Source organism: Paramisgurnus dabryanus, chromosome 14 (assembly GCF_030506205.2).
Source record: "Paramisgurnus dabryanus chromosome 14, PD_genome_1.1, whole genome shotgun sequence".
Taxonomy (NCBI): domain Eukaryota; kingdom Metazoa; phylum Chordata; class Actinopteri; order Cypriniformes; family Cobitidae; genus Paramisgurnus; species Paramisgurnus dabryanus.
The window spans coordinates 28131868-28155470 of NC_133350.1; the positions used below are offsets into that span (position 1 = coordinate 28131868).

The 23603-nt window shown below is 47.4% G+C and overlaps 1 protein-coding gene across 1 annotated transcript in view; it reads left to right on the plus strand.

Annotated features, from left to right (window-relative positions):
* The window catches only part of LOC135719235 (tripartite motif-containing protein 16-like), a 23205-nt gene extending 2455 nt beyond the window's left edge, over positions 1-20750 (plus strand). The window contains exons 2-6 of the mRNA XM_065241860.2: positions 2818-2913; positions 3281-3514; positions 15691-15847; positions 15983-16042; positions 17231-20750. Of these exons, the coding sequence (XP_065097932.1) occupies positions 2818-2913; positions 3281-3514; positions 15691-15847; positions 15983-16042; positions 17231-17766 (1083 nt within the window). The 3' untranslated portion in view covers positions 17767-20750. The remainder of the gene's footprint in view (positions 1-2817; positions 2914-3280; positions 3515-15690; positions 15848-15982; positions 16043-17230) is intronic.
* Positions 20751-23603: the final 2853 nt, after the last annotated feature.

Genomic DNA, 23603 nt, shown 5'->3' on the forward strand with positions numbered 1-23603 from the left:
AGCTGGCGCCCCTTCCGCAGCGCGGGTATAAACTAAGAGGCAGGTGCAATACCAAATCAGCTTTTATCACTTCAAAAGCCAGCTGTTAACGGCTATTGAGAAGCTCTCTGCTTACCTGCTCAGGAAGTACACTGCGTGCTGAAGTTGGTTGGTGTTAAGGCACCACAGCAAAGGTTCGTGGTTTTCCATCTTTTCTCCTTTATTTGAGTTTGAGTGTGTGCGTTGCCACTGCCCTGCCTGCTTCATCACTTCACCACCTAAAGAGTGTTTTCCCTAAAAGAGGAATGCAAGTTGAATATTTATCTTATTAAAGACAGCCGTTCTCTCTCAGATTGTCTCACGACAGTTTGCGTCTTTTTAAAGATGTAATTTTGTCTGTGCAGTTCTGGGTGAAGCAAGTACATGGGTCCCGTGGGTCAACATGCTAAGCATCCACCCCTTTTTCTGTTGCCGTGCACTGTCATGATGACTGTTGCACCCTGGTGACTAAGTAGAGACGCTGAGGAAGACGGCTGGATCGTGTCCTACGATGCCTCCGGTATCCTTGGCTCTCCTGAGCGACTCAATGTCTGGTGCAGCATCGGAGGGGGGCCATCATTTTCTAACGCCGGCTCGGATTTGCTCCCACGCAGCCCGCAGTTGAACCAGAAATACTAGAGATGATGGTTATGCTTACTTGGGCGATGGATGGTGATAGTTGGATTGGAGTGGACTCAACCTCCCCCACCTGAACTGTCCCGCATCATTTATTGGTTTCTGGGGGCTGCTTATGCTGCACCACACCACCCATCTCCAGTGCCTTTCTTCTCCGAGGTGCACAAGAAACTGGCAAGGCCATGGGGGGGCCCTTTCTCATCCTGTAATCGATCTTTTCACCCCTCACCTCTCTCAATGGTGGGGCCGCTAAGGGCTATGCTGACGTCCAGACAGTGAAGCGGCCAGTTGTGATGCAGCTGTGTCCTGCCACTGCTGCCACCTGGAGGGACAAGCCAGCCCTTCCCTCGTGGGCTTGTAAGCAGTCATACGTGTTAACAGTGTCTGCCTATTGAGCCTGCAGGGAGGTGGCATCTGCACTTCACGAAATGGCGTTGCTGAAAGTTCATCAGGCCAAGGCTCTGAAGGATCTGCACAAGGAAGGTCACGTCCAGGCTGTCTTGTCAGAACTCTGTGCAGGCAGCGATCTGGGGCTTCGGGCAGGTTGGTCGTGCGATGTCCATGCTTGTGGTCCAGGAAAAACATCTTAAAGCTGTGCCTGGCAGACATGGAGGAGGTCGACAAGAACCATCGACAAGAGGCCGGCCTCCTCAGCAATGTGGTCGTGAGCTTTGTCCAACAGTTCTCGTCCGCCCAGAAGCAGACTTAGGCCATCTCCTACATCATGCCACATCGGAAGCCAGCTGCTTCTTCCAGATCATCTATGTCGGCGCTTCAGCCTGCTACTCCCCGAGGCGTCCTGCTGTGGCCGCCTCTATTCCTCCACCCCGTACGCTATCCGGTCTGAAGCAGGCACTCTATCACGAGCAGCGTGCCCTGGCAATGGCGACTCCACCCCCACATTTTAATGGTAGCTTCTTACTGGCCAACCAGGATGATGTTTCCAGAAGTCATGCTCCCCGCTACAGCTCCCAGTGGCAAATTACCCTGAGGAAGGATTCTTTTTCTCAGAGAGGGGGAACAATATGGCACCCACGAACCTCTATGTATGGTCTCTGAATGGGACGCGGAGGTTCTAACTGGTTTGCCCCAAGGGGTAGCTAACATCATCGCTTCAGACCAAGCACCGTCCACAAGACGGAACCTGTTTATCGGTGATGCCCGATCAGAGTCAGAGTCTTTCTTTTCTTTAGCAGCGGTTGGAGAGGAGGCTGTCCCCCTCCACCATCAAAGTATACATTGCTGCTATTTCCACTTACCATGACTCAATAAATGACACATCAGTGGGACAGCACGACCTAGTCATTAGGTTTCTCAGAGGAGATTATATCCACCTCATTCCCCCCTCTACGCCTCCATGGGATCTGTCAATGGTGCTGAAAGCCCTTCAGGATGCTCCCTTCGAGCATCTGCAGTCAGTAAGTATCACGTTTCTCTGAATGAAAACTCTGATCCTGCTTGCACTGGCATCAGTAAACATGGTTGGAGACCTACACGCATTTTGGTCGACAATTCGTGCCTACAGTTCGGGCCCACTGACTCCAGTATAACTCAGAGGATAGGTCTCTGTATAGGTGTGTCGCGATACCACCTCATAGATTTCGATATGTGGAAACCTTCCATATTATATTATGCCACTCAGTGAAACCTCATAGGGGGTGGTTTCCGCAGCGTTCCCAGTTACCGCCCAGGGTAAGGTTTATGCAGGCCACTGGAAGGGTAGCACCCATGACGCTTTGTAAGGGATTCGCAGTGTGACGACTGACTGAAAAGGAATGTATTGGGTTACATATGTAACCCTCATTCCCTGAAGGAAGGGAACATAGACGTCACTTCCCATCATCATGGCTTTGCTGTACCATTACTGATTTTGGCCAGGCAATGGCTTTTTTAATGAAAATAGCTGATTTGGTATTGCACCTGCCTCTCATTTTATACTCGATTGGTGGGGCTGCTCCAGAAGATGCAAATACTGCATGCCAGTGTTCATTGGCATTTTCTAAGTTTTTCAAAGCAGATTGGTCCTGTGAAGGGATTTCCCAATACTTCGTTCACAACGTGCGGTCTCCATTCCCTTTTTTCAGGGAACGAGGGTTACATACTGTACCTAACCGAGATGTTTCTTGAAGGTTAATATTTATGTAATCTTTTTCTTTCTTGCAGATGATTTTAGTTGATACAAAGAAAAAATACAATCAGAGAATGATACAGATAGAGAAGGAGCTTAAGGATGTGAAAGATGTTATTAAGTCTCATAAGGTGAGTTTTGATGAGAAATTTGAGTGCTGGAGAAGTTTCAGTCTGACTGAATCTGACTGTGACTCTGTGTGATGTAGCAGTAAGATATGATTGTAATGTGTGTGTGTGTGTGTGTGTGTGTGTGTGTGTGTGTGTGTGTGTGTGTGTGTGTGTGTGTGTGTGTTTGTGTGTGTGTGTGTGTGTGTGTGTGTGTGTGTGTGTGTTTGTTTGTGTGTGTGTTTGTTTGTGTGTGCGTGTGTTTGTGTGTGTGTGTGTGTGTGTGTGTGTGTGTGTGTTTGTGTGTGTGTGTGTGTTTGTGTGTGTGTGTGTTTGTGTGTGCGTGTGTTTGTGTGTGTGTGTGTGTGTGTGTGCGTGTTTGTGATAACAGCGCTCAGCACAGACAGCAGTGAAGGACAGTGAGAGGATCTTTTCTCAACTGATCTGCTCCATTGAGAGAAGACGCTCTGAGGTGATACAGCTGATCAGAGATCAGGAAAAGGCTGCAGTGAGTCGAGCTGAAGAACGACTGGAGCTACTCAAGCAGGAGATTGATGATCTGAGGAGGAGAGACACTGAGCTGGAGAAACTTTCACACACAGATGATCACATCCATTTCCTGCAGGTAACGCAACCACTGATATACAAAACAGTGCTTTAAGTTACACCTTGATACTACAGAAGAAGAGTAATTTCCTAATATTACCCTTACTTTAAGTAAAGCATTATAGTTTGAGATATTAAAATAGTATTAAAGAATAATAGTAAAGAAGCCCAAACATGGTCAAAATGCAGAATTTGGTCATCATTAGATGAGTCACTAGAGATCATCTGAATAAGCAAACATAATAAAAGTGTGATTATAGTGCAGGTTATTCTGAAGTCAATTTTGAAGAGTTTGGTTCCGAAATGCGATAAATGGCATTTAAAAAAATCAGTATTGTATCAGGTCAGTATTTAAAGTAAATTCTTAATTTTACGCAAAATACAATATCCGTTGTGTTATTCTGTCATTTTTTCTACCTTTTATCCCAAAACACAATAAACGTCACTCCTCCTTTTCTACAGAATGCAATAAATCTGCTCAACAAATCACAGCGCACCATTCCACGCATTGTAAATGTCACAAGGTGACGATCTTTTTGAGGCGGAACCAAAAGTTGGGCAAGTGTGGTTCCGCCCGGATGTTTTCCGCCCAGACCGGGAAAAGGGAAACACCGGACATCCGGTAGCAGCGCGAGGGCTGTAATCAGCGAAATCAAGCACAGCTGTGCATTGTTAAGAGGAGCGCCGGGTGATTGGAGGACACAAGCATACAGAGGAGTATTTAAGAGCAGTTTAGATCACAGTTTGGGGTGTTTAGTGTGAGTTGAGGTGCGGAGCTGTGCTCGTCCGATACGCATTGGTGGTTGATATTTCTTGCTCTCTCTCTCTTTCGTAGTCTACAGTGGAAGTGCTGGAGTGATAAGAAACCCTACGGGTGGAAAGAAGATCGGTCTAAGTGACACATTTAGAGAACCAAAGGAGGAAGGAAACGCATCGTGTTTGCAACGTAAACAAAGGCAGACTGCTGTGAGTATTAACTCCTGTACTAAAAGTGAAGTGGGAAACTAACCTGTGAAGTTACTGAATACCTCCAGGAGGAGTAGGGCGGCCCTACCCCTGAACTAGCGTGGTAGGTGAGCCGTAGGAGCTTCTCATGTAAACAGCCATAGCAGCAGAACCAATATCCAGGCTGTACTAACATCGCCCCCATCCAACCCAAGCGAAGTGGAGGACGACGGGCGTCTTTTTGTGTACACCTGTAGTGTGGTGGGTGAGTCCTTGTATTTTGAATACCTTTCACGTTGAAGTGGTGCTGTGTATTTGCTGTGGGTTGCTGTGCAAGTGCTGTGTGTCTTGTCAGACGTTACCCCGCTTCATCCATTTCATTGAGGAAGAGACGGAGAGGCCAACGGTCCTAGGAGAAATCATCTATAATACGCTGTGTGCTGTTTTTGAGTGTAAAGTGATGGCGTGGGACTCTGGAAGCTGCCCCCGTCTGTATTACCGGCAGGTTTTGGAGAACGGCGGTGAAGATTCGGAAGCTGGCAGCGTGTGTGAATACAAATACGGGTCATTTACATTGATACCTTACCCGTGTGTATCCCCTTGTGGCAGAGTTAGAGGCGAAGGAGTTCCGCCGCCCCGTGGTCTCTACAAAAGGGTGCCCCTGTCCGGTGTTCGACCGCCCTACGGGTAGCGAGGATAGGGCAGCGCTCGACCCGGTGAGACGGTGTGACAGTTCGCCCCTCTGCCGACCAGCGAACTCGCCGAGAGGGCCTTGCCCCCGGCGTCTTGTGGGAAATCATCACCCGTTGGACTCCCTGTGTATGCCAGCTGTCGCCTGTGGAGAAAGAGAGAACGAGAGTGAACGCCGGAGAACGAGCTGTGGAAAAGCTGCACTTACCAAGAGCTGTAAACAGCAGAGAGGTGAGAAACAACCAAGTCAGAAATAACCGTGTCCTTGTGTCCCAGCTGTCGCCTGTGGAGAAAGAGAGAACGAGAGTGAATGCCGGAGAACGAGCTGTGGAAAAGCTGCACTTACCAAGAGCTGTAAACAGGGGAGAGGTGAGAAACAACCAAGTCAGAAATAACCGTGTCCTTGTGTCCCAGCTGTCGCCTGTGGAGAAAGAGAGAGAACGAGAGTGAACATCAGGAGAACCAACTGTGGAAATTATACGTACCAAGAGCTGTAAACAGCGGAGAGGTGAGAAACCACCAAGTCAGAAATAACCGTGTCTTTGTGTCCCAGCTGTTGCCTGTGGAGAAAGAGGGAACGAGAGTGAACGTCAGGAGAACGAGCTGTGGAAAAGCTGCACTTACCAAGAGCTGTAAACAGCGGAGAGGTGAGAAACAACCAAGTCAGAAATAACCGTGTCTTTGTGTCCCAGCTGTCGCCTGTGGAGAAAGAGAGAGAACGAGAGTGAACGTCAGGAGAACGAACTGTGGAAATTATACGTACCAAGAGCTGTAAACAGCGGAGAGGTGAGAAAACCACCAAGTCAGAAATAACCGCGTCTTTGTGTCCAGCTGTTGCCTGTGAAGAAAGAGAGAACAAGAGTGAACTTCCGGAGAACGAACTGTGGACCATTATACTTACCAAGAGCTGTAAACAGCGGAGAGGTGAGAAGCACCCAAGTCCAGATTAACCGTGTCTTTGTGTCCCAGCTGCTGCCTGTGGAGGAAAAGAGAACGAGAGTGAACGTTGGGAAAACGAGCCGTGAGGGAATTATACTTACCAAGAGCTGTGAACAGCGGAGAGGTGACAATCATTCAAGTCCAAATTAGCCGTGTCTTTGTGTCCCAGCCGCCGCCTGTGGAAAGAGGAGGGAAGGAGAGTGAGCTGAACCCGAAGAACTGTATGAGCCAGAGCAGAGTGCAACGCAGGTACGCAGGTGGAGAGAGTTAACCCCCAAATCCTCACACGATTTTATCTTTGCCTCCAGGAAAGAAGAGGAGGGCGCCACGGATAGCGGGGACAGGCAGGAGCCTGTTTTCCACATCTCCCCCTTGGTCTCCAGCCCCCTGGATTCCCGTTGCCCCTTTCCCTTCCTGCCACCTCCCTGTGTCGTGGCCTGCCTGGAAGAGCTTAGTCAGAGCTTAGTTTTAATTGCCCCTCCCCCATTCCCCAAGTTATTTTAAATATTTAAATAAAGATTATTTTACTACTTACCTGTTCTCGTTGTTGTCTGGTCATTGGGTTGGCTTTGGGGACCTCCTCGAGGTGGAAGTTGAGAAGGGGCGTGGCTCTAGCTAAACATAGCCAGCCCCTGGGTGTGACAGATTTTGGCGTAGTCGGCAGGGCTCCACCTCGAGTTGAGTAACCAAGGTCACCCAATGACTGACAACGCGGGGCCCGCAGCCCAACCCTGTGCCACATCCATCATCATGGGTAGCCCATGGATCCAGAAATATGGAGGAGCAGAGTCGGAGGTACGACTGACAGAATGGAAGGCCCAATTAGAATACTTGGCCGACCTACAGGGCCTTAGCGCCGCCCAGCGACTCCAGTTTGTATTGAACTCCCTAGAGGGAGAAGCACGGCGAGAGGTGCAAGCCGCCCCCGAAGCAGTCAGAGCCACCGCCCAGACCGTATTGCAGTTTCTCACCGAGCAATATGGTGACCATACCCCCGTAGCTGTCCTCCATGCCCAGTTTTTTAATTGTAAGCAAGGCCCCCGACAACCCATTAGAGCTTTTGCCCTTAGGCTACGAGAGCAGTTAACTCGGCTACAGGCCCGACTGGTTCATGGGCTAGGAGACGGGGAGACCTTGTTACGCGACCAGTTCCTCCTGGGGATGAAAGAGGGCCCCGTAAGGCAGAGTCTGAGGGTCCAGTTTTGGAGGGACCCCGGGCTCACATTTGAAGATTTGGAACGGGCACAGACACAAAAACTCCAGGCACTCCTTCGGAAATGGCAACATGTGTTTGCGAGTCACGAGGAGGACTACGGTTGCACCAAGGTGGTGGAACACCACATCCCGACTGGAGACGCAGGACCAAGCAGGGAGAGGTATCGGCCGATTCCACCTACCTTGTACACAGAGGTACGTACAGTCTTGCAGGGCCTGCTGGGGCGGGGGATCGTCCGGGAGATCAGTAGCCCATGGGCGGCCCCCATCGTACTCGTACAGAAGAAGACGGGGGCGTGGAGATTCTGTGTGGATTATCGTAAGCTCAACCTGGTAACCAAGAAAGATGCTTTTCCCCTACCGCGGATCGAAGACTCTCTTGCCAGTCTCACGCAGTCCGCATGGTACTCCACTCTAGATCTGGCCTGTGGGTATTGGCAGGTGCAGGTGGCCGAGGCAGATCGAGAGAAGACCGCCTTCACGACCCCGTTCGGACTATTTGAATGGGAATGGATGCCCTTCGGGCTTTGTAACGCCCCAGCTACGTTCCAACGCCTGATGCAACGCTGCCTTGGAGGTCAGTTGATGGAGTCAGTTTTAGTATATTTGGATGACGTAATTGTGTACTCCCAAGATTTCGATTCCCACCTTCGGCACCTCGAAGAGGTCTTCCAGGCTATGGAGAAATATGGGCTGAAGCTGCAACCTGATAAATGCCATCTGTTGTGGCGAGAAGTCCATTTCCTGGGCCACGTGGTCAGTGCCGCAGGGGTGGCCGTAGATCCCGGGAAAGTCTCTGCAGTAAAAGACTGGAATGCACCTAAGACCGTGAGGCAAGTCCGATCCTTTTTGGGGTTCGTAGGATATTACAGGCGATTTATAAAAGATTTCTCAAAGATTGCTAAACCTCTTAACCAGTTACTGGTTGGCACAGGGCGAAACCGGGGACGTGGGTCACCCTCCATCGACTGGGATGATACTTGTGAGGCGGCGTTTCAGAGGCTGAAGCAGGAACTGTTACAGGCCCCCATTTTGGCATATGCGGATTTCACTAAACCATTTGTTTTGTACACAGACGCAAGCAACCTGGGGCTGGGGGCAGTATTGGCCCAGCGACAGGAAGGAGCAGAGCGGGTGATCGCCTATGCGAGCCGAAGCCTCCACCCGGCTGAGAGGAACGATGCAAATTATAGCTCGTTCAAATTGGAACTGCTGGCTCTGAAGTGGGCTTTAAGCGAAAAGTTTAAAGACTACCTCTGGGGTGCCAAGGTAACCGTAATTATGGATAACAACCCTCTGGTACATTTGCAGACGGCGAAGTTGGGGGCCGTGGAGCAGCGTTGGGTAGCCCAGCTGGCGAACTACGATTACCAACTGCAGTATCGGCCGGGGCGAGAGCACACGAATGCCGATGTCCTTTCGAGACTGCCAGAGGTGGAAAGCCCCGGGTGCCGAGAGGGCCAAGAAGAAGATAGCCAGAGGGAGGGCTATATGATAGGGGCCGTGGATGCGCCAGGAGGCCAGCAGGAGGCCGTGCCAAGGAACTGGGGATGGGACCCCCGTCGGTGGATGGAGAGGCAGGCCCAGGATCAGGATGTGTGTCAGGTGAAGATGTGGGTGGAGCAGGGCCAACGGCCAACGTCGCCAGAGAGACTAGCCCAGACAGAGACGGGGAGAAGGCTACTGGGACAGTGGGACAAGCTGGAACTACAGGAAGGAGTGCTTTGTAGAAAGGTTAGTGACCCGAAGCTGGGCGAGGAGGTGCGCCAGATCGTGCTGCCCGCCGATCAAGTGACAGCGTTAGTTTCAGCCTACCATGATCAGCTAGGACACCAGGGACAAGAAAGAACTGTATCTTTGCTGCGCAGATTTTTCGACTGGCCGGGGCTGGAAGCCTCAGTACGTAGTTTGATCCAGGCTTGCCCCAGGTGTATGTTGTTTAAATCCCGACGAGAGGCTTGAGCACCGATGGTGCCCATCCACGCCAAAGCCCCCTCCACATTATGGCGATGGATTTCCTGACACTGGGCCGGCCGCAAGATCGCTACCAGAACATCCTGGTGATCACCGACCTGTTCACTAAATATGCATGGGCAGTTCCCACCCTTGACCAGACAGCAAACACCACCGCAACTGTTCTATGGCGGAACGTCTTCCAGACTTTCGGATGCCCGGAGTTCTTGCACTCTGATCAGGGGGCCAACTTCGAATCTAGGGTGATCCGAGAATTATGCCAGCTGTATGGGTGTACTAAAACCCACACGACGTCGTACCATCCCCAAGGGAACGGCAGCTGTGAGAGGTTTAATCAGACCCTGTTGGGGCTACTAGGGACCTTGAATCAACGGCAGCAGAGCGATTGGGTGAGTGCTTTACCAAACCTTTTACAAGCATACAATAACAGCGTACATAGTACGACGGGGTATGCCCCGACTTACCTGATGTTCGGCAGACACGTGCGGATGCCTACGGACCTGGTCTTGGGAGTAGCAGCCGGCCAGGAGGAGGCAAGCGTGACAGAGTGGGTGGGGCGCCATCACCAGCGGCTACACTTTGCCTACGAGCAGGTATCGAAGAAGATACAGATAACGGGGGAGAGGAACAAGCGGTTGTATGACCGGACTGCCCGTGATGCCCCCCTGTTGCCGGGAGAGAGAGTCTTAGTGGGGGACAATCGGCGGCAAAACAAGGGGAAGCTAAGTGACCGCTGGGAGACCATCCCGTACGTAATCTGCAAGCAGCAAAGACCGGGACAGCCGGTGTACACCATCCGGCCGGAAGGGAAGGCCGGCCCCGAACGTGTGGTGCACCGGAACATGATTCGCCCTTGCCCAAACTATCCTGAGGCCGCGAAGGAGACGGTCATGGAGCCGGTACCGGCGGGCCGCTGGATGGGAGGATGGGCTGTGGTACCAGGCCAACATGTGGTGGCGCTGCCCCCGGCTGCCCCGAGAGAGCCAGAGTTAGCATCTGAGCCAGCTGAACCCCTGGCCGCGCAGGGGCAACCAGAGTTAGCACCGGAGCCAGCTGAACCCAATTCACCCGTGAGACGCTCCCAACGGGAGAGCCGAGGCCGCCCCCCTGCCCGTTACGGTGAGTGGACCACTCAGAGGCATTCCAGGGACTAGAATGCATTGGCGGGGGAGGATGTCACAAGGTGACGATCTTTTTGAGGCGGAACCAAAAGTTGGGCAAGTTTGGTTCCGCCCGGATGTTTTCCGCCCAGACCGGGAAAAGGGAAACACCGGACATCCGGTAGCAGCGCGAGGGCTGTAATCAGCGAAATCAAGCACAGCTGTGCATTGTTAAGAGGAGCGCCGGGTGATTGGAGGACACAAGCATACAGAGGAGTATTTAAGAGCAGTTTAGATCACAGTTTGGGGTGTTTAGTGTGAGTTGAGGTGCGGAGCTGTGCTCGTCCGATACGCATTGGTGGTTGATATTTCTTGCTCTCTCTCTCTATCGTAGTCTACAGTGGAAGTGCTGGAGTGATAAGAAACCCTACGGGTGGAAAGAAGATCGGTCTAAGTGACACATTTAGAGAACAAAAGGAGGAAGGAAACACATCGTGTTTGCAACGTAAACAAAGGCAGACTGCTGTGAGTATTAACTCCTGTACTAAAAGTGAAGTGGGAAACTAACCTGTGAAGTTACTGAATACCTCCAGGAGGAGTAGGGCGGCCCTACCCCTGAACTAGCATGGTAGGTGAGCCGTAGGAGCTTCTCATGTAAACAGCCATAGCAGCAGAACCAATATCCAGGCTGTACTAACATCGCCCCCATCCAACCCAAGCGAAGTGGAGGACGACGGGCGTCTTTTTGTGTACACCTGTAGTGTGGTGGGTGAGTCCTTGTATTTTGAATACCTTTCACGTTGAAGTGGTGCTGTGTATTTGCTGTGGGTTGCTGTGTATTTGCTGTGGGTTGCTGTGCAAGTGCTGTGTGTCTTGTCAGACGTTACCCCGCTTCATCCATTTCATTGAGGAAGAGACGGAGAGGCCAACGGTCCTAGGAGAAATCATCTATAATATGCTGTGTGCTGTTTTTGAGTGTAAAGTGACGACGTGGGACTCTGGAAGCTGCCCCCGTCTGTATATCGGCAGGTTTTGGAGAACGGCGGTGAATATTCGGAAGCTGGCAGCGTGTGTGAGTACAAATACGGGTCATTTACATTGATACCTTACCTGTGTGTATCCCCTTGTGGCAGAGTTAGAGGCGAAGGAGTTCCGCCGCCCCGTGGTCTCTACAAAAGGGTGCCCCTGTCCGGTGTTCGACCGCCCTACGGGTAGCGAGGATAGGGCAGCGCTCGACCCGGTGAGACGGTGTGACAGTTCGCCCCTCTGCCGACCAGCGAACTCGCCGAGAGGGCCTTGCCCCCGGCGTCTTGTGGGAAATCATCACCCGTTGGACTCCCTGTGTATGCCAGCTGTCGCCTGTGGAGAAAGAGAGAACGAGAGTGAACGCCGGAGAACGAGCTGTGGAAAAGCTGCACTTACCAAGAGCTGTAAACAGCGGAGAGGTGAGAAACCACCAAGTCAGAAATAACGGTGTCTTTGTGTCCCAGCTGTTGCCTGTGGAGAAAGAGGGAACGAGAGTGAACGTCAGGAGAACGAGCTGTGGAAAAGCTGCACTTACCAAGAGCTGTAAACAGCGGAGAGGTGAGAAACAACCAAGTCAGAAATAACCGTGTCTTTGTGTCCCAGCTGTCGCCTGTGGAGAAAGAGAGAGAACGAGAGTGAACGTCAGGAGAACGAACTGTGGAAATTATACGTACCAAGAGCTGTAAACAGCGGAGAGGTGAGAAACCACCAAGTCAGAAATAACCGTGTCTTTGTGTCCCAGCTGTTGCCTGTGGAGAAAGAGAGAACGAGAGTGAACGTCGGGAGAACGAACTGTGGAAGTTATACGCACCTGTAAACAGCGGAGAGGTGAGAAAACAACCAAGTCAGAAATAACCGCGTCTTTGTGTCCAGCTGTTGCCTGTGAAGAAAGAGAGAACAAGAGTGAACTTCCGGAGAACGAACTGTGGACCATTATACGTACCAAGAGCTGTAAACAGCGGAGAGGTGAGAAGCACCCAAGTCCAGATTAACCGTGTCTTTGTGTCCCAGCTGCTGCCTGTGGAGGAAAAGAGAACGAGAGTGAACGTTGGGAAAACGAGCCGTGAGGGAATTATACTTACCAAGAGCTGTGAACAGCGGAGAGGTGACAATCATTCAAGTCCAAATTAGCCGTGTCTTTGTGTCCCAGCCGCCGCCTGTGGAAAGAGGAGGGAAGGAGAGTGAGCTGAACCCGAAGAACTGTATGAGCCAGAGCAAAGTGCAACGCAGGTACGCAGGTGGAGAGAGTTAACCCCCAAATCCTCACACGATTTTATCTTTGCCTCCAGGAAAGAAGAGGAGGGCGCCACGGATAGCGGGGACAGGCAGGAGCCTGTTTTCCACGTCTCCCCCTTGGTCTCCAGCCCCCTGGATTCCCGTTGCCCCTTTCCCTTCCTGCCACCTCCCTGTGTCGTGGCCTGCCTGGAAGGCAGAGTCAGAGCTTAGTTTTAATTGCCCCTCCCCCATTCCCCAAGTTATTTTAAATATTTAAATAAAGATTATTTTACTACTTACCTGTTCTCGTTGTTGTCTGGTCATTGGGTTGGCTTTGGGGACCTCCTCGAGGTGGAAGTTGAGAAGGGGCGTGGCTCTAGCTAAACATAGCCAGCCCCTGGGTGTGACATAAACAATAATGGTGGCACGTTGAATACACGGAATCCTAGTTTTCCTCATCTACTTTGTACTTGATCAACAAACAAACAAAAACAAAATAATACTTTGATGACATTGCTAAACCTGTGGTGGTTTTCTGTGGCGGGGAAGAGACGTAAGCCATCAACATCTAATAATTTACACGAGAGGCACTCGGGAGACGAAAAAAATGCAGTCTGTTGCTTTTTCTCCCGACAGCATCTCATTCTGTCATGCTAACACATTGACCCCAGGTGATCTTATGAAAAACATTCCATTACTTTACTCGAAGTCAACGAAAATTAAGCAGGACTGAAACATTTTACAGCTGATCGCTGTGAAAAAGTTCAGCGACAACGTCCCAAGTATAACCGCAGCAATGTGTTATTACTTATTATTATTATTGTTATTATTTATTGCGTTTTGGAACCAAATTCTTGTAGGAATGCCGAAATGACTGAAAAATGTTAAAAGCAAGATGGTGTAAAACTGTGTATTTCTTTTCAATTATCACCCTTCTGCAACTTATACCAACAACGGAAATAAGCAGTGTTGGGAATGTTCAGAATTCTCAGAATTGTGACTTTATATCTTAGAATTCTGACTTTGTATCTCAGAATTCTGACTTTGTATCTCAGAATTTTGAGATACAAAGTCGGAATTTTATTTTATAATTTTTTTACAACATGGGGAAACAGGCTTCCATACATACAGAACCACAGACAGCAATTATTTTATCAGTTTTAACACTAAAGCTAAATGCATCAGATTTCATGGTAACACTTTATTTCGATAGTCCACTTTAGACATTTTACTAATTATAAGTAACTTTGCAACTACTTATCAACTACCAATCTTTAGAGAATTAGTAGACTGTCTGCTTAATATCTACTAACACTTTATTGTGATGATATCTCAACAGACATTCAACTTTTTATAAGTATCTTTGCAGGTGCATGTCAATTTATTTCACTAACCCAAACCTCTTCCCTAACCCCAACCCTTACAGTCTACTAATACTCTTAAGACAGTTAGTTGGTGTATAGTTGCAAATTATTGAAAGTTAGTTGACAAGTAGGTGCAAAGTTATTTATAATTAGTAGAATGTCTAAAATGGACTATCAAAATAAAGTGTAACGATTTCATCTTCATATCTAACTTTAAATCCTTATCCAACCAGGGTTTACATTAGCATTGACTGTCTTTTAATTTTTGTATTTGCTTGCACATACCTTGAAAGGCTAGTGGGGTGCTTCAAGGGGGTCGCACCCCAAGAGAGAAGTGCTGCGCGGCGTCGCGCCGTTCACAAACACCAGAATGAATGAGTTCAGAGTAACGTTCATCAGGCAGTAATACAGTACGTTCAGTTCATGTTCGCCAAAAATACATATTAACTCGTTCAGGCACAACACTGGAAATAAGTGCAGTTATAATAGCAAAATATGTGGAATAACATTGCTTGAATATAAATATATTGCAAAATGTAGCGTTTAAGTATTAGCCTTAAATCAAAACTAAACAACAGATTTTTAAATGAAAAGCTTTAATAACAGTACTGGCTTAAAGTTACAATTGAAATGGTTACACTATAAATGCATGAAATGGTAAACAATTAATCATTTCCAATGTATGTGAATTATTACCTGATAGTATAGAGTGGGGATGGGCATTTAACTCATTTTTTCATTTCGATTAATCCATAGGTCTGAAGAACGAGTACTCGATAAACTGGGGGCGGGGCAAACAAAGGGGCGGGGCGTATACATCATGGTGAAAATGAAAATATTTTTATTAAAACACTCAAATAAATCTTAATTTTGAAGAAACTATGACAGAACAATGAACACATACTAGATTCCTAATTAATTAAATGTTTTTAACAGAAACCTCTATCAGGAAAAGCTGCGTGATGAAGTAAAACCAAAGGGTTAATAAACACAAACTGAAGCGCTTTCTATATGAGGCACTCTACATAATATTAAGCTTTTATACAACATAAATGGATTATACAACATATATCTGCACAAAATGCAAGACTTCAACTAAGTTTTCAACTAAGTTATGTACAAACAGATAATGTGGCCAGCTTCGCAAGAACGGCGGGTTGCCGCGTGGCCGCTGCACAGAATTATCTGTGTGTTTTTGAATCATACATGGTAATGTTATGTCATTCGCCAGTCTGCGTAGCTCAACCCGACGCCAAACAAGCATCTCCAGACCCAGTCTTTACTACCACAGGCGCCTGTAATGCTAACCAGACATCCATATACTGCCATAACCACAATAAATAAATAAATAAACCCACATGATCATCGTTTTCGTGATCGATCATCGATGCCACGTTCGAGTACTCGAGCAATCGAGTACTCGTGCCCATCCCTAGTATAGAGACCCCCAAACATATTATTTTATATCCTTGCCTTGACCATGTGACTAAACCCAACATGATACAATCAAACTGACAAAATGAAGACCACCCTTTTACCCCCACTGTATTGGATAAACAGCTGTGACAATAGTCTTTGATCACTATCACTAAGCACAGGAATGCAGATGGTACAGGATGGAAATGGGGGTTGTGACAAGTTGTGACAAAGTAATAAATTCCTATATTTTTAATCTTACAAATTCCTAATCTTACACTCTTCATTTTATCTTTTCATTGTTTCTGTAGAGTTTTCAGTCTCTGTCTGTCTCTCTTGAATGTAAAGATGAACCCAACATCACTTTTACTTCTCAACTCTCTTTTGATGATGTAAGAAAGTCTGTATCTATACTGGAAGAAAAACTTCAGGATTTCTACAAAGAGATTGACAAGATCTATGATAGAGGTAAAAACAACATATTCAATATTGAAAATGATTCTTGTAATATGATGAAGATTGTAAAAGCATAATACAATTTATATGAAGTGGATATATGTACCTTTAATATTGGAATTGCACACTGTCTGTTTATGTCTTTAGTAACATGCATCAAAATTACACCCAACGATGAACCAAAGACCAGACAGGAGTTCATAGAATGTAAGACACAAAAACACACACTACAAACAAACACATTCTTGGTTTCCATGTTTTGTGGGGACATTCCATAGACGTAATGGTTTTTATACTGTACAAACTGTATTTTCTATTCCCTTCCCCTAACCCAAACCCTAACCCCAACCATCACAGAAAACTTTCTTGTACCTTAGATTTTCAAGAAACAATTCTGTTTGATTTATAAGCTTGTTTCTTCATGGGGACCTCAAAATGTCCCCACAAGGTCACACAAATACTGGTATTCCTATCTTTTGGCGCTTTTCCATAGTACCCCACGGTTTAGTTTAGTTTGGGTCGGGTCAGCTCACCTCACTTTGGCGTGGTTAGCTTTTCCATCGAGTTTAGTATCACTTCGGAGTGGGAGGGATTATAGGCGTGTCGTTATATTTACGCTGCCTACTGCTGTGACATCATACACGTGAGAGCGTTGTTGTACATTCTCATACATTCATTTATTTCTCAGTCTGCCACAAAATTGAAATTGGCCACCACAAATAGATGTTTGCACATCGCGTTTATAACTACCTCTGTCTCACATGACAGTTTCTGTTCAAACACCCGACCCGTGGCGTCAGTCGACGGCGCTCCGCTGAGCCTCATTCAAGTTGCATATAAGCATATATAATGCGGACGTGCACGTCGCGAATGTGCCGCCACAAACTGCAAGTCTGGTAAAAACTGTTATGGTGTCCCGGATTCTCAACCTGCGGATGTTTTTCATCGCTAAAAGGGTGTTTGGAAACTTATAGCAGAACACAGATAACAACATGTTTGCTTGAGACACCGCAAGCTAGCAGTAAGCTAAAGCTAATATTTACATTATAGCGATGACGTGACGATTCTCTCAGACCAATCAGTGATCTACAGTGTTTTCGCGTCACGTTTGGTATCAGCTCGGGTCGCTTGGAACCCCAACCGAGGTGGTACGAAAAAAAGTATCGGGTACTACGTACTGCACCCAATGGAAAAGCTCCCAAAAGTAAGCTGACCCGACCCAAACTAAACTAAACCGTGGGGTACTATGCAATGGAAAAGCGCCATTTGTGGGGACAATTGGTCCTCACAACGTGATAATTACCAGGTACCCCCCCCCCACACACAGTGTATGAGTGTACATTCACAAACTGACTTTACTTACAGTAAATTATTTTCTGTTTTTATCTTTATCAGACTTCTGTCAGCTCTCTCTGGATACAAACACAATGAATAAAAACCTCCATCCATCCTGGAGTAACAGAAGGATTTCATGGACTGATAGAGTCCAGCAGTATCCTGATCATCCAGACAGATTTGATGATGTGTGTCAGGTGTTGTGTAGAGAACGTTTATGTGGACGCTGTTACTGGGAAATTGAGTGGAGTACTAGTATTGTATCTAGTGTTTGTATATCAGTGTCATATAAGAGCATCAGTAGGAAGGGTCTGCATGATGAATGTGGGTTTGGATGTAATGATCAGTCCTGGAGTTTGTTTTGCTCTTCCTCCAGGTGGTCATTCTATCACAATAACAAACGCACAGATCTTCCTGTAGTGTCTCGCTCCTGTATAATAGGAGTGTATGTGGATCACAGTGCAGGATCTCTGTCCTTCTACAGAGTCTCTGACACAATGAAGCTCATACACAGAGTCCAGACCACATTCACTAAACCTCTTTATCCTGGGTTTTGGCTAAGACCACAATCAACAGTTAAACTCTGTGATCTATAAATATATTTTATATCTGTATGTGTATCACTGTTTATTATTGTTCTTAAAACACTGTCAAATGCAGGACAAATTTTGAAAGATTCTTGTATAAAAATTTTATATGAACGTTAAATAAAGCAGTCAGGTTGATGTGCTCGTTAATGTAAGAAACTTCAAATCGGATTTTATCTTTGATCTTCTAAAGAGTGTTTTTCCCTAAAGAGCAGCATGAATAGAATTTGTGTTTTTGTAAAGACAACCATTCTCTCGTTTCACAGACAAGTGCATCTTTTAAAAGCTGTAATTTTGCCCGTGCAGCTCCGGATGTGGCAATGGCAAGTACATGGGTCCTAAGGATGGTCATGAGCTTTATCTTTCAGGCTTGGACTTACAGCATGCTGAGGCGGCGTTCGTGGGTGGTTCATGTGTTCATGTGAGGCCATGACCCTCCTGGATTTGCAGAGATGGGTGTGGTACCTCCAGGAAACCCCCCCCCCCCCACTGTTGCACAGCTCCGCCAAAGGTGCGGCACAGAAGCTCTGGAAGGACGATCTCCGCATTACTGTGTTCAATAGGTCCCTGGGTTTGCCCTCAGGCTCTCAACACAGTGATCCAGTGCCAGCAGAGGTTGCCGGGTGGCTTGGAGTGGACTCAACCTACCATTCCCGAACCGTCCCGCTAGATGATTGGTACTTTGGGGCTGCTCGGGCATCTCAACCCTCACCCCCGGTACCATTCTTTCCTTGAGGTACATGACGAGCATACTCGGGCATGGAGGACCCTGTTTGCAATCTGCCATTTCATCTGTCACCCCTTTCCTCTCGACGTCGGGCCGCTAAAGGTTATTTTGGTATCCCAACATTGGAGTGCCCAGTGGCGATGCAACTGTGTCCCGCCAGTGCCGCTGCCTCCTAAAGGGACCGGACGTTTCTTACCTCGTGGGTAACAGAGACTAAAACCTCCACCCCCTCCCTCTATTCCTCCTTGGAACCTGTCCATGGTGCTGAAAGTCCTTCAGGACATTCCCTTCGAGCCTCTGCACTCCATGAGTACTTAGTTTCTCACAATGAAAACTTTAACGCTCATTGCATTGGCCTCCGTTAAGAGGATAGGGGACCACTATACATATTTGGTTGAAGATTTGTGCCTTCAGTTCGGACTGGCCAATTCCAGCGTAATACTGAGACCCCGGAATGCTACGTGCCCAAGGTTCCCACCACTCCTTTTACCTTTTAGAGATCAGGTGGTGAGCATGCAAGCGCTGCCCCCAGAGGAGGCAGACCCAGCCATGGCTTTGTTATGTCCTGTATGCACACTGGAGTTTTACATTTGCAGAACGCAAAGCTTTAGGACCTCAGATCAGATCACCAAGCGAGTTTGCTTTCCAGTTTGATAGTTCACTATCGTGGGTTAAATAACGGTAAAAAGGCCTTCTGCAGTAAGTCCAGGTTACACCTCTTATCATTTTAGAGACAAAAGGTTTACGCAGGCACTAGGGCTGTGCATCGATGAATCTCGTTCCCCATTAAAATACCTGTTTGAAATCGATTCTGAATCGCAAGGCTCCGATTTTGTGTTTCATGCACAGCTTGTGCATGTACTACGACTCTGATCAGTAGGAAGTCCTTATCAATCTATAATCTCTTTGAGTTTGAGTCATTTATAACGTGCATTTAAAAAAGCAACACTCTATAAACAAAATCATTCAAAATATTCTTTATTATCATGAAAATACCTGAAACAATCTCAAGAACAGCTATATAAATATGCCTCTAAATATTTCCTGGAATAGCGTTTGTAATGATACTTCTTCTGTGGCACAAATGCCGTTTCTGCACAAGAGCGCCCTCTGACTTTTGGATGTGGCGGCATTTCACCGTAATTCATTCAAATTCATTCATTGAAAAAACATGCATTTGCACGATTAATTGTCACAGCCCTAGCAGGCACTGGTAGGGGCATCTTAAGTGGCGCTTTGGTAGGGATTCCCAATTCGTTGGTCATAACGTGACGACTTAGTGACCGACTCAAAGGGAGCATCTCCGTTACATATGTAACTATTGTTCACTGAAGAAAGGGAAAGGAGATGTTATGTCGCCACAGTTTGTTGTAGCATTGCTAATGTCCACCGGGTGCTAGATGCTCTGCTTTCTCAGCGTAAATAGCTGATTTGGTATTGCACCTGATGTTTGTTAAATACTCGTGTGGCGGGGCCTGCAGATGCAAATACCTGCATGCCAAATTTATTGATGTTTTAATAGCTTTTTGAAGTAAACTGGTCCCCGCAAAGTGGTTCCCAATTCGTAGGTCACAATGTGACGTCGCTGTTCCCTTCCTTTAGGGAATAAGGGTTACATATGTAACCGAGACGTTCAGGGGCCCGTTCTTGTATGTGCCTTACTACATCCGAGATCAAATGAGACATCTAAGATGTTCAGATCTCGCTAATTCGGATCTTGCTTATTCTGATCTTTTAACACTCCTGCTGTTGATGATTAATATGGCAGGATTGAATTATCTGAGATCACTGCGCGTTTGTGCAATGCATAAAAAGGCAATACATGTCGATAGTAGAAACAATGATCAGCAACACTGTGATTGACCGGTTGTTACAATGGCCAAGAACACACCCCTTTTTTTTACCCCTTGCAGTGTGTGAACTATTGAATGAAGGTTATTGTGAACTTTTTATGAAGCTTAATTTGTAAACCTAGCTAAAGCTATTTTTCTGATTCACTGTTTTCTACATAAAAACACCCTATATAATGTAAATCTCGATATCTTGAATTTTTATGTCAAAGATTAAAATCAATGATTGTAATCAAAATTTGATGCTCCTAAAGTACTTTATGTCTCTTTTAAAAACAGTTGGTGGTCCTGCATCTTCATGTCATGTGATGTCTCTAAACTGATTGATTGTACAGATAATCTCTGGAGGCTGTTGCTCTCTTTTAAACCCACAGCCAATGCAACACATTAATTGCTAATAAATTCACTTGAATCTCTTCTTTTGTTTGTAGTTTATTATAAAGTGGGGTTTTCCTTTTTTTGTGAAGTTGTGGATAATACACCAATACTTTCAGCAGTTCCCAAGAATGTGGTAAATTAAATGAAGTATGATGTGCAGTAAGTGAATTTGGTAACACTTTATTTTACGACCCGCAAAGTACCGGGTAATTAAACCGAATTTACAGCATACCTATTTGTAACAACAGGGTAACTCTACAGTACGTACTTGTAGGTATACGGGAACAATATGTTAAGTTAGGGGTAATAAGGGTTTAAGAATAAGAAGAATTATAAATAATTTATACTCTAAGTATTTTATAACTACAGGGTACCTATTGTAATATTACGTGGTATGTATGTGTCACCAGGTGACTATGGTAGGGCGGGAACCAAAAGTGGCAGAGAAGAGTTCCGCTTGGACATGGTTTCCGCCCGGACCCGATTTTTAATCATTTGTACTTCCTGATCTCCCTAGCAACACAATCGGGGTTTTATTGGAAACAGGTGCGCAGGATTAAGGGAGCTATCCATGATTGGAAGAGGACACGAGGACGGGCCAAATAAATAGGGCTGTAGCAACGCACAGAGGGAGTTCATTTTCGGGCACGAGCTGCTTTACTGCCTAGGGCAGATCTGAATACACGCTCCGTCCTTGGAGGAGCCGGAGGGCGCCGTTGATCCACGGAGGCGCTTATAGCGCATGGAAGGGTGCGGCAGCCAAGCAAGGCGAAGAGGACGGAGCGGTGAAAATTAAAGGAGCACTGCACCGGAGGTGCTTGTTGATGTACTTTGTACACGCTGCGTTTGCTGCTGTGTGAGCTGCCGTATGGATCTACGCCGAACCCTTGGGGAGAAAAAGAGGCAAACGGTGACTAGGTGAAGAGGTTTGGACACGGATGTATTTGTAATGCGATGATTCAGAAACTAATGAGTGCAGTGGAACCCTAGAGTTTGAGTACAAACAACGAGTGAGTAACCGCTGGTGTATGTGTATGCTGCATTGACCTAAGGCTGCCATTGTGTATTCTGAGTGTGTTAAAGGTACTGGGCCCCACTGTGAAGGAAAGCGTGGGTGAGCCACGTCACAACCGGAAGTACAACCAGGTTGTGAGATTTGACAACGAGTGAGTAACCGCTGGTGCATATGTTATGTTGCATTGATCTAAGGTTGTCATTGTGCATTCTGAGTGTGTTAAAGGTACCTGGCCCCACTGTGAAGGAAAGTGTGGGAGAGCCGGGAGACAATCGGAAGTGCGAACAGGAAGACGACGTAGGAGCTGTTGCTGTAGGTTACCTGGCCCTGCGGATATAAGAAGTGTGGGTGAGCCAAACGGGTAGCAAATAACACACAGGGGTTGTACTGATTTCTTTCATTGTATTACCATACTGTTTCTCCTGCGGTGGGAGCGAAGCTCAACGGGCCTCACTGACCGGTCGAGGCTAGGTGGCCCAGCCTAGAAATTCACGTGAGTGTGCCGAGTGCTGTGGGGTGAGTGAACTTATCTTTTGGTGTTTACACAAAGCTTGCTGTGTGTGCGCAGTGTCTGTAGTGACAGGAACCGCCCCCGCCTCGGACGGCTCGTGAGGAAGGAACAACCGTGTGAAGAGGAGCCTAGGTCTATCGGCCCCCCTGTGTGTTGGTATTGACCATTCTATTTTTGGAGCAGACAGTGGTAAAGCCCAGCGCCCCGTGCAAGTGAGTAGCAAATTTAGTGTATCGTACGGAGTTCAGGTCACGGCATCCTCTTTGGGATTTATTCCCCAGGAACCTTTTGGTGTGTGCGGAACCTCATCGAGAGTTCGCCCCAATTCGTGGCCCCAAGCGTTCAAGCAAGGAGGGAGAGCCAGGGAAGCGTTCGGCTCCGCCACATTTGACCTATTAGTCCCCACGACACCCCGAAGGCATAAGCAGACGGGTGGAGGTATACGGTACATGAACACTACCGCCAGGGCCTGCTGTCTGCAGTATACGAGACGTTCGTACCTTTTGAGTAACCTATTTGTGTGATGTGTTAACCTACCTGTACTTACAGCAACGCCCCAGCTGGAAACCGAACAGCGAAGGAAGAGAAAAAAACACTTACCTTTGTCCTAGTGCACCGCCTCGAGCGAACGGGATAGTCCAGCCCCGTGAGTAACTTACCTGTGTGATACATCAGTTCTGTCTGTGCTTAAAGCAACGCCCCAGCTGGAAACCGAACAGCGAAGAAAGAGAGAAACACTTACCTTTGTCCTAGTGCACCGCCTCGAGCGAACGGGATAGTCCAGCCCCGTGAGTAACTTGCCTGTGTGATGAAATAATTCTATTGGTGCTTAAAGCCACGTTCTGTAGAGGAAAAGGACGGAGCAGAAAGAGAGGAATACTTACCTTCGTCCTAGTGTACCGCCCCGAGGGGAACGAGACGGCCGAGCCCCGTGAGTAACGTGTCTGTGTGACGTGTCTAACCGTCTGTGTTTATAGCAACACCTGGGGGAAGAAACGACCTGTGGAGAAAGAGTGGAATACTTACCTTTGCCCTCGTACACCGTCCCGAGGAGAGCGAGGGGCCCCAACGGAAGAACCTAAGGGCGTAGGAGAGACGGGTGAAAAAGCCGGCAAGTGAAGTCCCGTGCGAAATACTTAGTTCACTTACAGTGTTTTACTTGTTTGCCTCCAGGAGGAAGCGGAGGGCGCCACGGATAGTAGGACCAAGCCAGGAAGGAGCCTCTGTCCCCATCTCCTGGTCCAACCTGCCCCTGGAGACAAGAAGATAGTCATTAGTTTTAATTGCCCTTTTCCCTTTCCCTTTTCTCTTTTTAACTATTTAAATAAAGTGATACTTTTAACCGTAGTATACTCGTCTGTCTGG